General features: G+C 37.9%; 1 protein-coding gene across 2 annotated transcripts; it reads right to left on the minus strand.

The window, feature by feature from the left end:
* Positions 1 to 1,242: 1,242 nt before the first annotated feature.
* On the minus strand, positions 1,243 to 15,363 carry LOC122445030 (arylacetamide deacetylase-like 2). 2 transcript variants are annotated; one of them, XM_043473996.1, is made up of 7 exons: positions 15,206 to 15,343; positions 11,899 to 12,061; positions 10,855 to 11,077; positions 9,243 to 9,312; positions 7,380 to 7,487; positions 6,344 to 6,515; positions 1,243 to 2,349 (listed from the first exon to the last, which is right to left on the minus strand). In XM_043473996.1, exons 3-7 carry the CDS (start codon positions 11,024 to 11,026, stop codon positions 1,747 to 1,749), a joined length of 1,125 nt encoding a protein of 374 aa, XP_043329931.1. In that variant the 5' UTR covers positions 11,027 to 11,077; positions 11,899 to 12,061; positions 15,206 to 15,343; the 3' UTR covers positions 1,243 to 1,746. The 2 variants fall into 2 exon arrangements, with proteins under 2 accessions (XP_043329931.1, XP_043329930.1); XM_043473995.1 differs by lacking the exons at positions 7,380 to 7,487; positions 11,899 to 12,061 and having other exon boundaries at positions 15,206 to 15,363.
* Positions 15,364 to 16,029: the final 666 nt, after the last annotated feature.

Consider the following 16,029-nt stretch of genomic DNA (forward strand, 5'->3'; position numbering starts at 1 on the left):
CAGCAGAAAATGGACAAGCTCTTTACAGTCAGTAAAAACAAGCCCTAGAGCTGATTGTGGCTCAGATCATCAGTTCCTTATTGCAAAATTCAGGCTTAAATTGAAGAAAGTAGGGATCATATGAAAAGCAAGGGAATTTCAGAAAACATCTACTTCTATTTCATTGACTATGCCAAAGCCTTTGACTGTGTGGCTCACGAAAAAACTGGAAAATTCTTGAAGAGATGGGAATATCAGACCTCTTTACCTGTCTCCTAAGAAAATCCGTATGCAGGTCAAGAAGCAAGAATTAGAACGTTACATGGAAGAACTAGCTGATTCAAATTGGGAAAGGAGTATGACAAGGCTGTATATTGTCACTGTGCTTATTAAACTTATATGCAGTGTACATTATTCAAAATGTCAAGCTGGGTGAATCAGAAGCTGGAATCTAGATTGCTGGGAGAAATATCAACAACTTTGGATATATAGATGATACCACTGGAATGGCAGAAAGTGAAAAGGAAAAAAAGAGCTTCTTGATGAAGATGAAAGAGGAGAGTGAAAAAGTTGGCTTAAAATGCAACATTCAAAAAACTAAAATCAAGGCACCTGGTCCCATTACTTCATGGCAAATAAAAGGGGGGGGGAAAGTAGAGGCAGTGACAAATTTCTTTTCTTGGGCTCCAAAATCACTGCAGATGGTAACTGCAGCCATGAAATTAGAAGATGCTTGCTCCTCAGGAGGAAAGTTATGACCAACCTAGACAGTGTATTAAAAAGATATCCTTTGCCAACAAAGGTTCATATAATCAAAGCTATGGCTTTTCCAGTAGTGATGTACAAATGTGAGAGTTGGACCACAAAGAAGGCTGAGTGCTGAAGAGTTATGCTTTCAAACTGTGATGCTGGAGAAGACTCTTGGGAGTCCCTTGGACTGCAAGGAGGTCAAACCAGACAAAACAAAAGGAAATCCATCCTGAATGTTCATTGAAAGGACTGATTAACTGAAGCTGAAACTCCAATACTTTGGCCACCTGATGTGATGAGCTGACTTATAGGAAATGTCCCAGATGCTGGAAAAGATTGAAGGCAGAAAGAGAAGGCGGGAGAGGATAAGTAGGTTAGATAACATCACCAACTCAATGGACATGAATTTGCGTAAACTGTGGGCGATTGTGAAGGGCAGGGAAACCTGGCGTGCCGCAGTACATGGGATGGCAAAAAGCGGGCATGAGTTAGCACCTGAACAACAATCACATGCCTGGGAGCAGACTTGTGTATTAAATGAACGAAAGAAAACTAACAGTCTACAGAGTGCACAAAATCAATGTATGAATGATTAACTGACAAAATGACTTGAAGATAGCAACCCTATCTAAAGAAAACTGCCTAAGGAAAACTGCAAGTTTTTGTTTTTCTTAAAACTTATCCTCACTTACCACTATCATTCCTGTCACTGTCTTGAAACTATTGTGTATATTTTGCCTATAATCATACTTTGTTTTTATACTTTACTATGATTGGTGAATATTTGCCATGTGTCAGGGAGAATAAATGATATATATTAGGATAAATATAGTAGAAGTCTTCACTGTAGCAGGATTTAAGATTAGGTAAACTAATTTTTTCCAAGATACATAGTTATTTTGCTTTGATTTAAACCTAAATTTATCCAAAGCTAAAATCATGATATTGTCCCTTAAACTCACAAATCTCAAAATATATCCTTTATACTATAACTGATTAGCGAGCTATATGTATTATTTATAGATTTTCTTCTAGCCAATTAATATACTTATCTTTTATTCTAATGCCTAGCTGTAAATTAATTGGTGAAGCCATGAATGATAAAGCTCCATGGATTCCATCCTCCATATGGTCATGAGAAACTTTAACTCCAACATTTTGAAGTCGTGAGACATACATAAGTCCATCATCTCTTATAAGATCATATTGACAGGTGAGGATGTAAGTTAAGGGCAAATTTTGCAACTGGGAATCATTGACTGCCAAGGGTGATAACCTACTATCCAAAAGTGCTGAATACGAAGGATTAAGTCTTCCAAGAATTGGTTCTGTATATACATGGTTCTTCTTATACTTCTCAGGAAGGAAGATACTCCAGTTAACCAACTTGAACAGATGCCTTGAACCATGAGGCATGTGTTGATTTTTCATCATTGCCTGGGGGAGTGCTTTATCCTGAGTCAAATACAGGCATGCAAGTTCTATTCCCAGTTTCTTTGACAGAATTAGACCATGTTCATTTTCTCTTTGAGAAGGAATGGCGATATCAATGACCTGTAAGCTGGGGTAAATTAAAGCTTGTGCTTTCAGCTTATTTTTGAATTCTGGATCATTCTGTATCTGAAAAATATATATAATAAAATGTGAATGAATCAAAGGCTTCAAAACTACAGGAGTGGCAGCCTTCATTCCAATCATATCAGCTGTGATGATGTAAATAATTATAAAAATGATATAGTTCCTAGTAATTATTTTCATCATATTTATACTGTACAGGGCATTAAAATGTGTCATCCCACTTTCATCACTAAAGTAATGATTCACACATATACACACATGTATTTATTCATATATGTAAGGTAAAGTTAGTCACTCAGTCATGTCTGACTCTTTGTGACCCCAAGGACTGTAGCCCATCAGGCTCTTCTGTCCATGGAATTCTCCAGGCAAGAATGCTGGAGTGGGTTGTCATTTCCTTCTCCAGGAGACATTCCCAACCCAGGGATTGAACTGAGGTGTCCCAATTGCAGGCAGACTCTTTACCAACTGAGTCACCAGGGAACCACCAAACAAAAAATTAATTATGTGATTCCTAGGAAAGAGGAAAAGCTATCTATATTGAAAACCATTTTTGACCTAAAGTGACCTAAGTGAGAAGAGAAAATGAATACAGCAACAGGATATCAATATCCAAATTCACATTATCTAAATTCAAAAGGAACTCTATCAAGTTAAAGGAAATATTCCTAATATACAACTCGCCTTCAGGCAGCATGTATTTGGAGATTCTCTTTCTTACAGAGATAAGAGAGCCTGAGATTTCAGCTATGGGGTGAGAAGAGCTATCATAAATTTCTCTTACCCTTTCTTTTACTCCTATGCTCTCTAGGAGAAAACCTACAATTAACCTCTGAGGAGCAACTACCTAGACACAGATCAACCTTCTTAACAATGACATCAATAGAAGTAAATACACCAGCTGCCACTCCACATGAAAATTTCAATATCTGGAGGGTCTTTCTTAAAGTTAGGCCCTCACCAAAGTCGCTGACATACCAAATGAGAGAATTAATTGAAAATAATCCCAGTGGAACCTCACAAGGGGTTCAGTTAGCCAACCAACTGAAACTGCACACCCAAGGCATAGTGGGTGCCACAATTCCAAAGCAGAAAATGAGGAAAGACAAATTTCTCTAACATAATCTCTCGAATGCTCTTGATCACACCCCTGTGCCCTCAGATGGATTATTTCCTAAACCAGCTGGCTCATCTCATAAGCAGAATAGAAGAACAACTGCACACACATAAACAAAAATGAGACGGAGAGACCAATACCTTCCCAGGCTAGTAGCAATAGTGATCCTACAAGAGGAGTTAGAAGATCCTGCTGGTTTTAGAGATAGGTATCCCTCTTACTGGAGAGGGCAATGGAAACCCACTCCAGTACTCTTGCCTGGAAAATCCCATGGGCAGAGGAGCCTGGTGGGCTGCAGTCCATGGGGTCGTGAAGAGTCGGACATGACTGAACGACTTCACTTTCACTTTTCACTTTCATGCATTGGAGAAGGAAATGGCAACCCACTCCAGTGTTCTTGCCTGGAGAATCTCAGGGATGGAGGAGCCTGGTGGGCTGCCATCTATGCGGTCGCAAACAGTCAGACACGACTGAAATGACTTAGCAGCAGCATCCCTCTTATTATGTCAGTTTTGTTCCAAAAAATTGGCTTTGGAAGTAATAAGTATATATTCTACTGAATTCCTTTTTCAAATGTATTAGTTATTGTGGACTGCTATTATTTAATTGCACATAGCAAGGATTTTTTCATAAAGAAGGCAAAGCACCGAATCATTGATGTTTTCCAACTGTGGTGCTGGAGAAGCCTCTTGAGAGTCCCTTGGACAGCAAGAAGATCAAATCAGTCAATCCCAAAGGAAATCAACCCTAAATACTGAAGCTTCAATACTTTGGCCACATGATATAAACAGCCAACACACTGGAAAAAAACCTGATGCTGGCAAAGACTGAAGGCAGAAGAAGAGGGTGACAGAGGATGAGATGGTTGGATGGCATCACCGATGCAATGGACATGAATTTGGGCAAACTCTGGTACATAGTGAGGGACAAGAAGACCTGGTGTACTGCAGGCCATGGGGTCAAGAAGGGTCAGAGATGATTTGGTAACTGAACAACGAACTGCAGCAAGGGTTTGAACGTTGTAAAAATGGCCATTTTTCTTTTTTATTACTATAGTGATTCTTCCATACAAGCATGACATGTGGCCCAAATGTTACCTGCTCACATTCCACTGAAATACATGAACTACAGTAATCCCAAGTGCTTGGTAGACTTTACAGTTTACTTGAAGAGAACAATGGGCTTCCCTGGTAGCTCAGTGATAAAGAATTTGCTTGCAATGCAGGAGACCCGAGTTCAACCCCTGGGTCTGGAAGATCCCCTGGAGGAGGGTATAGCAACCCACTCAAGTACTTTTGCCTAGAGAATCCCACAGACAGAGGAGCCTGGAGGGTGAAGGTCCACAGGGTCGCAAAGAGTCGAACACAACTGAAGCGACAAACAGCAGCAAGGAGAACTGTCAGGAAGCATTTAACAAAAGGCTTCCTGTGTGCTGTTTTTGGATCTGTCAGGAACCCTCTGGCCCTTACTGATTCCTGAATATTCAGGAATTAAGAGGAGAGGCATCCCTTTCCCAGGGCTGAGGAATCCAGGCATTTCTCATTACAGTGATAAGTACCCTCTTCCTTCTTATGAAAAGGTGATTGTTTGCAACTCTCTCTTTGATAGGGATCTTCTTATGTTTTGTAAGTCTGGAATTTTAATCTTTATCTTTGCTGAGAATAACCACCTTGTAAGACAGTGTATGTACCCACACCATGTTTATTAAAACACCTTTGCTCCATCAGAGCGTGGGTCCCCATGTCTTTCTTTCTATTCTTTCTTTCTCTCTCTCTATTTCTGGCTAATTCCTTGGAGCGCGGAGGCCCGCTGAGCTCACTTGCTTGCCCGGGTTTCTAACACCCTCTCCAGAAGGCGCACTGTGCCTTCACCCACTCGAGAGGGCGCCTGGTGCCCACGTGCAGCAGCACAAACCCTAAGAATACGACTCTATTGACTTTCCGCGCAAACCAGGGGATATCGGCCTCTTTCTCTCTCTTTCTTATTATCGACTCCAGACCACCAGGTTCCGGTCCATTAAAGGACCAACAGAGAACAAATCTGTTTATCACGTTAAAAATGGTTCCTAGACATTGTTTTATTTCCCTCAAAATTGGTGATTAAATTAGGAGGCTTATTTATAATGAAGAAGGAATTCATAGGGCCTGGACTCCATCTCAGGCCTGTCCGTGCTGGCCGTGCTCGGCTGCCTCTCCAGCGGACTCTGAACTCTCTGCTTAGTGCCTGTGGGGACGGCAATGGAAGGATAAGACCCCCTCCAGACAGGGGAACCTTGAAGATCACATCCAGGCTACTCATTGCCTAAGAGGAAGCATACCATAATCACCCCTGTCTCCGGACAGGTCATAAACTTTTTTTCGTATCTATCAGGATGTAATCACAGGCTTATCGATTATTAACTGGTTGGAATGTAACTGCGGGCTTATTGACTATTGACTGTTTGGACACGTACACATGGGGTAGGCGGTGGGTTTAGACACGTACACATGGGGTAGGTGGTGGGTTTAGACACGTACACATGGGGTAGGTGGTGGGTTTAGACACGTACGCATGGGGTATAAAAGATTTTCACAAATGCTGGACGGGGTCCTTGGCTAAGAGGAGACTCTGCCTTGGGCCCGCCGGTGTAATAAACTGCACTCCACTATCTGCATTGTCCTTCTGAGTGAGTCTGTTTCCCGGAAAGCGTGGCTATAACAATAAGGATATTTTTTTTCCTTCAATGCTTTTAGAGCCACATTGTCTAAAGGTAAAGTCCTGTAAAAGGACAGGTTTCTTTGTTGTTGGTTTTTCCATTTAGCAGTTTAAAATAGAAGTCTGTTAAAAGCATTCCAACAAAAAGAAAACGATACTTTGTGATGGAGTTGTAGCACGTGTACGCGTCATAAATAAGTATAACACATAAGACATAAGACATACCAGCTGAGCCACTGCCGCTGCAATTAAACCCCCAGCACTATCACCTGAAATACAGACTCGAGCGGGATCCACTCCATATTTTGCAAGAATCTTATCTTGTAGAAAGAATTTGACCACAGAAACGACATCTTCATGGGCAACAGGAAATTGATATTGATGACCTAATCTGTAACTTCAGACAAAGAAAAAAAAGAAAGAAAGAAAAGCAGACATGATTAAACTTCAGTTGCATTTATTGAGGTATCTCTCAATACAATCAATAGGTCCAGAGAAGAAAATTGACCCTGTTTTGAATCTTTCATTTCCTTGACTTTCAGCAATCATACCTAGACTTACTACTAACTTGTTTTTCAAATAAAATGTAGATTTTTGGATAAAGCTTTTTTCAAATGTCCTATTCTATGGGGACTTGAGAGAGATAAAGATTATGTCTTCATCGTCAGAACACTGTATATAGATTTTTCAGCAAATGTGCAATCAATAGGGGAGATGATCTCTCTGTAGCATTTATTAGATTCTCAAATGCAGTTGGTAGCAAATATTTTCCCAACCATGTTAAGAGTGCACACTAGATTTTCAAAGCAGCAAATCTGAGAATGAATGATTTGTAGAAGTCTTATGTTAGAAATTTATTTAGGTAAAAATTCTATAAAATAGCATGTTCTGTTATCAAAACTTATATCATAAGGTGAATACATGAGTATGAGCTTACATATGACCTGCAAACATAATTCAAAAGAAAAGTTTTGAAATTTTATATTGAAGTACAGTAAGTGATCTTGTGTAACAACTGTCAAAATCATTTTAAGGCAAATTATTAGAGCATCTGTTAATGTGAACAACTATATGTATATCTCTCTAGTTTATTCATCTAATATTGGGGCAAATTCTATTGGGTTGTCTTACTTTTTTTTATTTCTACTTATACTGGTAATCTTACTATAAATTTGAATTGGTAAGTTAATAATATCAACACTAACCATTACATTCTGGACAGATAACCCTTGCAGTTTTGCCCGACTGTAATCTATCTTACCAGAAGTTGGTAAAGGACAAGAAGGCCTGGAATGCTGCAGTCCATGGGGTTGCAACTGTGTCAGATGCGACTGGGAGACTGAACAACAACAATCTACATCTAAAATATCTGAAATATATTTTAAATATAGTATAAACTAAAGAACATATCAAAATATACTGCTACTTTAAAAGCTCTTCAGGATTAAAAAAATAAATATCAGAAATAACTGATGGAATTCTTAAGATAGGTACAATACATATTACCATTTAAAAGTACCTAAGATAATAAAGAGTTGACTCATTGGGAAAGACCCTGATGCTGGGAGGGATTGGGGGCAGGAGGAGAAGGGGATGACAGAGGATGAGATGGCTGGATGGCATCACTGACTCGATGGACATGAGTTTGAGTAAACTCCGGGAGTTGGTGATGGACAGGGAGGCCTGGCGTGCTGCGATTCATGGGGTCACAAAGAGTCGGACATGACTGAGCGACTGAACTGAACTGAAGATAATAAAATGGTACATTAGGTTAAAATTATTGAGTGAAAGGGAGAATATTCTAATTATTATAGAAGTGTCTCTGAAAACATCTAGGTTTCCTGTTGCTCTAAGGCAGCAATGATGAGCAGGACAGCACTGGTTTCACTTGTATGTTATATTCAATCTACTTAAGTTCTTACGTACCAAGAAATTCCACCATATTCTCTATTCACTATTGGGCTAGAAGTCTCTAAGAAAATTTCTGTACTACTTAATTGATGGGGGAAATGGGGGAAAAATTCATCCTGAAGATGGAGTACAGAGAATGTCTAAATAGGCCATAAAGGATGACATTTCCTAGTCTTTGCTGCATATTGTTGGAAATTTGGGCAAAAATCATGAGCACTTATGTTCTCTCATTTTGAGAATGACTATAAACTCCCAGATGGTTCCAACATTTTCATCTGATGCTCCTCCAAAAGAATATCTATATAACTGACATCTTATAATAACCTATAATGGAAAATAATCTGAAAAACTGTGCATAACTAATCACTCTGCTATAGCCCACCAGACTCCTCTGTCCATGGGATCCTCCAGACAAGAATACTGGAGTGGGTTGCCATGCCCTTCTCTGAAATCAACTGCAGTTTAATTTTAAAAAAGAATATTTATAAAATTTATTTTTTATCACCAACTCAAGAAAACAAAAAACCCCTCAGCATCCCAAATGTGTAATGGATAATTAAGCACCTAGGCATTTCTAGAAAATATCATAGTGGTATTGCCAAAAATGTTCAGCCTGTGGTGCCTCCCAGAGGTCTGTCTAATGACAGAGATTAAAGGGAAACTAGGCCCCTTTGCTGGAGAAGGAAATGGCAACCCACTCCAGTGTTCTTGCCTGGAGAATCCTAGGGATGGCGGAGCCTGGTAGGCTGCTGTCTATGAGGTCACACAGAGTTGGACACGACTGAAGCGACTTAGCAGCAGCAGCAGCAGACCCCTTTGTATAATTCCCTGGTGGCTCAGATGGTAAAGCAGCTGCCTACAATCCTACAATGCAGGAGACCTGGGTTCAATCCCTGGGTCAGGAAGGTCTCCTGGAGAAGGCAATGGCAACCCACTCCAGTATTCTTGCCTGGAAAATCCCATGGACGGAGGACCCTGGTAGGCTACAGTCCATGGGGTCACAAAGAGTTGGACACAATTGAATGCTTTCACTTTCACTTTCAGGCCCCTTTGGGGAAGAGTGGATAATGTAACACTAATAAAAGTTACTAACATAAACCAAAAAATCCCTAAGATCCCTGTCCTTTCGGAGGCTTGGGTGCCTTCTTTTAAAACTATGTCATGAAGGCAAAAGATCATTAAAAAAAAAAAAAAATGTATATCATGCTCTTACTCCACTCCCACAACGACAGCACCAAGATTCTTTGCCGTCTGTCTATTCAGGAGGTCCAAAGCTGCTAATTCTGAAATGAAAAAAAATAATTTGAAAGTGTACTCTGTAAATAAAGAGCAATGGAAAACCACCTACACGTGTGAAATGTGATAGAAATGTACTTATGATTAGAGAGTTTCAGTGAAAAAAGAGGAGTGGTCATTCTCAAATTACACAGTGTAAAGAATTATTGAGAAGGGGAAAATGGATTCCACAGTGTATGAAAGTGAGCCTGAGAAATATAAAGAGAGTGATAGAGGACTACAAAGAGAGAGAGAGATTCCAAAGCAAGGAAGATCAAGGTAGAAGAGGTTGAAACATGCTTAGGTGTCACTGGAGAGGACACATTTCTAGACAGAGGAAAGAGAAATATGGATTAAACGCCAAACAATATGAGAAAATATGATCCCAGACAAAAATAGAGATTACATTTTACCAAAAGATTAAAGTGCATCTTGTAGGATATAAGTAGAAAGAAGTGAAATTAAAGATTAAAACAGTGCTAATAATTGTTAAGGACACATAAGGTACTTATGGAGAGGGGGAGTGGAACATTCTGAATTTGGATAGACATCCTTGGTAATTGAGAGAGGATGAACTGAGAGACTTGAAAGAGCACCGAGTGTTTGGAAGTGACATTGACATGAAGGATAGAAACTAAATACACACAAGAAACAGCGTCTTTAAGCCACCTTGACGGTTGGTAGAATGGGGCTGCTCACCAGTGATGTTAGGGTTAAGCCTGTGGATCCTGCTGATAGGCCTAGATGTGGCCACAAGTTCTACCACTTGCTAATAATAGGGCTTGGAACAAGTTACTGAACCATTCTAGCGACCTTCTCTGTAAAACTGTGACAGTGTTAGCCACCCTAAGAATGTGATTACCAATCAAATAAAGGTGGACCTCCCACCCGACGAGAGTAGCATCTGTGGTTGTTTTGAAACGTTAAACAGATCACAAAGTCAAAATCCTGGGTATAATGACTTAGGCTATAGGCTTTTTGAGGAAAGGAGTCATTATTTGCGTCTTACATTCTGAATTGCCTTAATACAATATCCTCTGTATTCAATGCTATGTGGTGAATCAATAATATCAAGAGTATAAAAGCAACTGTGTGTATAGGTGTGTATGTGAACTCTATGTGATATGTCTGAGCATGTTTGAGTTTGTGCCTGTGAGAATGTGTGTGACTCTAATTTTCTTAGCTATTCCATTGTACTTCTTAGAATCATTTGCAAACATCAGATGGGAATAGACTTGATGGGAGGATCTAATTCCTTGGTTTTATTTTATTTTTCCATTTGAAGTTCAAAATGAATTTCCCATTTTACATTGTCAGTGTAACTTTATTTGATAATAATTTTTATAATAATCTTATATTTTTAAGATTTGCCAAGAAGTATATGAAGACCTATATATGAACCACGAATGATACATATACATACTTACAAACTTATCAACACTCTGCTAATTAGATATATACCACAATGTATTCTAATATAAATACCTGTAATGTGCAATACACACAAACACACATGCTCACTCATATTTGCTTATATAAAAAGCACTTACTACAACTTCCCAAAACAAAGGCACCACCATGAACAAAAATTACAGCTGGTCTCTGGCTTGCTGACTTCCTCTTAGGCAAGTACAAACGTACTGGAATATCACTAAAGGTTATATCCATCACTGTAACGTTTTCATCTGAAATTGGTAGTGTGTAGTCCAGTTTCATTAACATGGAAAACAATTCATCAAATCTTTTAAGACCTATTTTTTCCAATAATGTAGCCTGTCAAAACAAACAAAAACAAATTAAAACACTAAACATTTTGATTTTTAGTACCATCAAATGCAAATAAATATGCACTCAAAAAAGAAGAAAAAAATATAATAATACTTTAGAGGCCTTATTGTACAGCCTAATACATAAACTAGAGTTGCTCCCAAATAAATCTCAAGTATGTAGTGTTTTTAAACTAAGAGTAGTCTCATTCATTTAACTTTTATCAGTTTACATGCAACTTATTTTGGTCTACCTGTTTCTTAAATGTAAGTTGTAAAATTTTATCATAAAAATTAACTGAGTAACAAGATTTTATACTTCTCTGTATGCAAATTCTAAATATTTTAATTTCATTTCATTACTTATTCATTTAAAATTTCAGAGAGTTTATAATCTCTGGCAAAATTTCATCAGAATTTTTAGTCACCAATAAGCTAAATTTAAACTTGTCCATGGAAAGGATCATTAATTATATAGTCAAAGCAATTTGGATATTGAAGAATAAGATTGGTGGACTCATAGAACCTTATTCCAAGACTCCTGAGAAGATAGAATAGATAATACGTGTATTATTGGTGAAAGACTGGACTCACAAATTAAGGGAAGAACACAGAGTCAGTTCAGAAATAAACATACAAATATGTCCAGTATATTTCTGACACAGACACAAAGCAATTCAGTGAAGAAAGATGTTTCAACAAATGGTGTTGGAGCAATTGGACATCCATATGCAAAAAAAGGTACCTTCATCAATTCCTCACACTTTACATAGAAATTAACTCATAAAGGATCCAATACCTAAATGCAAAAAAAGTAAAACGACAAACCTCTTAGAAGATATCATAGGAGAAAATCTTTGTGATTTTATGCTAGGTTAAAAAGTTCTTAAGAGGCTTAAAGACTTCCCAGGTGGGCCAGTGATAAAAAATCCACCTGCCAACTCAGGAGATGCAGGAGAGGCGGGTTCCGTTTCTGGGTTGGAAAGGTTCTCTGGAGGAGGAAATGGCAACCAACTCTGGTATTCTTGCCTGGAAAATTCCATGGACAGAGGAGTCTGGCAGGCTACAGTCCACGGGGTTGCAAAGGCTTAGACACAACTGGTCTCACACCCACACACATACACACACACACACACACGCACACACAGACAATATCAAAAAACAAAAGATTTCTGTAGAAAAAGATAAAAAGGACTTCAACAAAATATAAAGGCTTTTGCTGTATAACTCAAGAAAACAAAATGAGAAGTTCAAGATTGGGAGAAAATATTTGCAAATTAAGTATCTGTTAAATGACCTCATCCCAAATGCAAAGAATTCACAATAATCAACAATAGCAAAATGAAGAACCTTTTTTTTTCAAATGGAGAAAAGATTAAACACAGATGTCACCACAAAAAAACATGGAATAACAAATAAATACATGAAAAGTTACCCAATACCTGTAATCTCTAAGGAAGTGAAAATATATGCCACAATCAGATATTTTGACACACTTATTAGAATGGTTTTTAAAGAAAAACTTAAAATATTAAATGCTAGTAAGGACTTAGACCAAGTAAAACTTTCATATATTGCTGGTCTGAATGCAAAGTTGTATAGCTTCTTTGGAAAAAAAAATTGGGGCAATTTCCTATAAATTTAAGTATACATTTAAAATATGACCCAGCACATCTAGCTCTAGATACTGACTCAACAGAAATTAAAATTTTTGTTCATGTTATCTCCAAAGTGGGAACAACCTAAATATCTTTCAACTGTTTATTGAGAACAAATCATGATATACCCACATAATGGAGTACTACACAGCTTTAGAAAGGATTGAAATTATGATACTCAGTGAGTGGATTACTCTCAAATGCATTATGCTCAGTGAAATGCATTAAGCTGGCTTCAAAATCCACATGCAGTATGAACTCATTTATATGATATTATGGAAAAGGCAAAGTATACAGACTTATAGTGATCCGTGGTTACCTTGAATTTAGGGTGGGGAAGAGTTTACTGCAGATTCTTCACCACAGAGCCAGCAGGGAAGCCCAGAAAGGGCAGCACAAGCGTGATTTGGGGGATTATGTTTTCATGTCTTGATTAGCTTAGTGGTTGCATGAATCTCTACCTATATTAAACTATATGCTGCTGCTGCTGCTGCTAAGTCGCTTCAGTCATGTCCGGCTCTGTGCGACCCCATAGACGGCAGCCCACCAGGCTCCACCGTCCCTGGGACTCTCCAGGCAAGAACACTGGAGTGGGTTGCCATTTCCTTCTCCAATGCGTGAAAGTGAAGTTTCCCAGTCGTGTCTGACTCTCAGCGACCCCATGGACTGCAGTCCACCAGGCTCCTCCGGCCATGGGGTTTTCCAGGCAAGAGTACTGGAGTGGGGTGCCATTGCCTTCTCCATTAAACTACATAGGACTATGTAATCAAAAGACTGAAATTTAACTGCATGGAAAGTTAAAAGTTGGCAAAACGATAAAAAGAGGTAGAGTATGAATATAGATTGTCTGGGTTTGATCTCCAGTTCTAAAATTTATTAACTCTATGTCTTTGGATTACTTATTTCTTATGTCTTGCTTTCCTCATTGTAAAGTAAGGGTAAAAATTATTGACTTGTTCAAAGCACAGTTTTAAGTGTTAAGTCATACTTTTAATGAACTTAAAGTAGGGTAGGCTACACCACAAGTGCTCAATAATTCTTAGCTTTTTTCATTAACAACATGTATAGAAAATATTCTCAAATATTTTCACAGCTGGATGAAGATAATCACAGTGAAGATAATTTCAATTTAGCAGATATATCACTTTAAAATCAACATTTTTTTACTTTTGGCCCCTCATTTCTCATAGATCCTATCTTGGAGTAGATACTGACTAGAACTCTATTGAATAAAAAACAGTTATTCATGTTAATACCATTTTAGATATCACTGCAAGCTATCTTGGAACACCTGCTCCCTTATTCTCATAGTAACTCTGAAATGTGCTTATAGACTTCTCACTTTGCAATTGAAAAAAACTGAGCCATAAAAGGATGAAGTAGACTCTTTCAAGGAATGATTGGCTGCTTTTAAAATTAATGCTCTCTCTTTCTTCTCCTGCTGTCAATAAAATGAATGTGTAACTTATATTTTTCCATATCTTTTATCAAGAACTGTGATGTTTGCTTTCATGACATATGTTAAAAATCTCAGTCATGGCAGTAACAAAATGATTATTACACAAATAAGTAGAAACTGATGAATTGCTAGCATAGTTCACACATATACACGTAAAATGCACCTATAAGCAAATACAAATGTTGGTTCTACTTTGGATGAACAATAGTTTAATTCTGTTTTGCATTTGATAATTAAAAGTGGAATTTTAAAGTTGCATGTTTTCAGGATATACTAACATTGATGAGCCAGAGTAATAAACTCTGTAGTAGTAACTCTGAAGTTTAAGATATATAAGCTGTTCAGAAAATAACATGGCAGTTTCTCCGTAGGGCTGGCACTTACTTGTTTTTCTCTAATATCCACCGAATGAAAAGGTGAAGGCTTTGCAATGAAAGGAAGCATTAAGGCCAAGGGGTGATTTGGCATACTTTGGACTTTGGGCAGGAGATACCTTGGGATCTAGTTTGACAGATCTGTCATCTCCTCTGGGTAGCACAATAGACAGCCACTTCCCAGGTACCATGCACTGCTCTGGTTATTTTTCATCTGTTGATGCATTTTCCCTCAGACTTTCTATTGTTCATATCATTTATAAGGCCTCCAGGTAGCAGCATGATTTGAGAGGAGAGTGTCATATTTTCAGTGGGGTAGAACTTAGTTCAAATTCTGGCACTGTCACAAAAAAATCTGAAAACCAGCAATTTAAGATTGAAGGTAGACAACAGAGTGGTTTTCAAAGTATGGTCTTGGAATTCTTGTGGGCATCTTGTTTATTTTATAAGCAGAAATTTTACTTCCCCAAGTTTTGTACAGATTCAAATGGGCTTCATAATGATTTATTCAATTAAACAGATTAATAATATTTGGCTCATTTATCCCAAAAGAAAACTGAAGTCTCTTTCAAAATGCTAATTGAAAGAAAGCTTACATGTTCTTGTAACAAGGCATCCCAATCACCTGGAAAAGAAAAACTTACCATAAGTGAAGTTATTTTTATAGCAGCATCAGTGGTCCTTACTTTCCAGGGTTCTTCAATGTTTTCTGGTATTGGTGTATAAATATAATAAGCAAAGAGGATACAAGTCAGTCCAAAGCACAGAGTTTTGTACCCCATAATGATATTCTTTTCACAACCCCTCTGCAGTAATAATATAATGTGGCCCTATATATACTAAAATGCTTGGTAGGTGGACAAAGATACTTGACAGGCTCCTGCTAACGTGATCATATTACTTGAAATGTAATCAGTTGCAAGATTAACAGTGACGACAGTAACTAGTTCAACAGTTACTCTATCTGAAATACAGTTCACAATATCTTTCATCAAATCTGTAGACAGAGTAGCAAAGATTTTTAAATGCTGGTAGAAGCTCTTTCACCCTGTGACACCATCATTGACTCAGCACAACAAATTTTATTATGAGTTTAAACAGAACACATGATAAACCATGATGTCTGTTTCTTCTATTAATATTTTGTAAAGATTACTGTGAAGAGTTTAATTAAAAACAATGTCAGGCAATATTTAGTTACTCTCAAGGCTAATGCCTTTGTCATAGATTACTACAAAACTAAAATCCACTTTGGTCTACTGATCCTTAGACAAGAAGATAAGAACATGGTATTCTTAAGCAAGTTCCAGAATTAATTCAACAAGCTCAGAAATATTTATAAAGTGCATGCTTACATTAAGAATGCAAATTTTCAACCTATTTAGTTGAGCAATCATGCAAAAAGGAGATATTCATTTAACCAAATATTTATTATCTGTTTATATTTGCTAAACTCTGTATTGGGCAA

This window comes from Cervus canadensis, chromosome 7 (assembly GCF_019320065.1).
Source record: "Cervus canadensis isolate Bull #8, Minnesota chromosome 7, ASM1932006v1, whole genome shotgun sequence".
NCBI lineage: Eukaryota > Metazoa > Chordata > Mammalia > Artiodactyla > Cervidae > Cervus > Cervus canadensis.

Coding starts and splice junctions, on each gene's coding strand:
- LOC122445030 (XM_043473995.1), bottom strand. CDS start 15,343: ATGGGGTACAAAACTCTGTGCTTTGGACTGACTTGTATCCTCTTTGCT. Junction 11,078..15,205: donor TAAAAATAACTTCACTTATG/GTAAGTTTTTCT, acceptor TTGTTTTGACAG/GCTACATTATTGGAAAAAAT. Junction 2,350..6,343: donor CAGCGGCAGTGGCTCAGCTG/GTATGTCTTATG, acceptor TATATTTTTCAG/ATACAGAATGATCCAGAATT.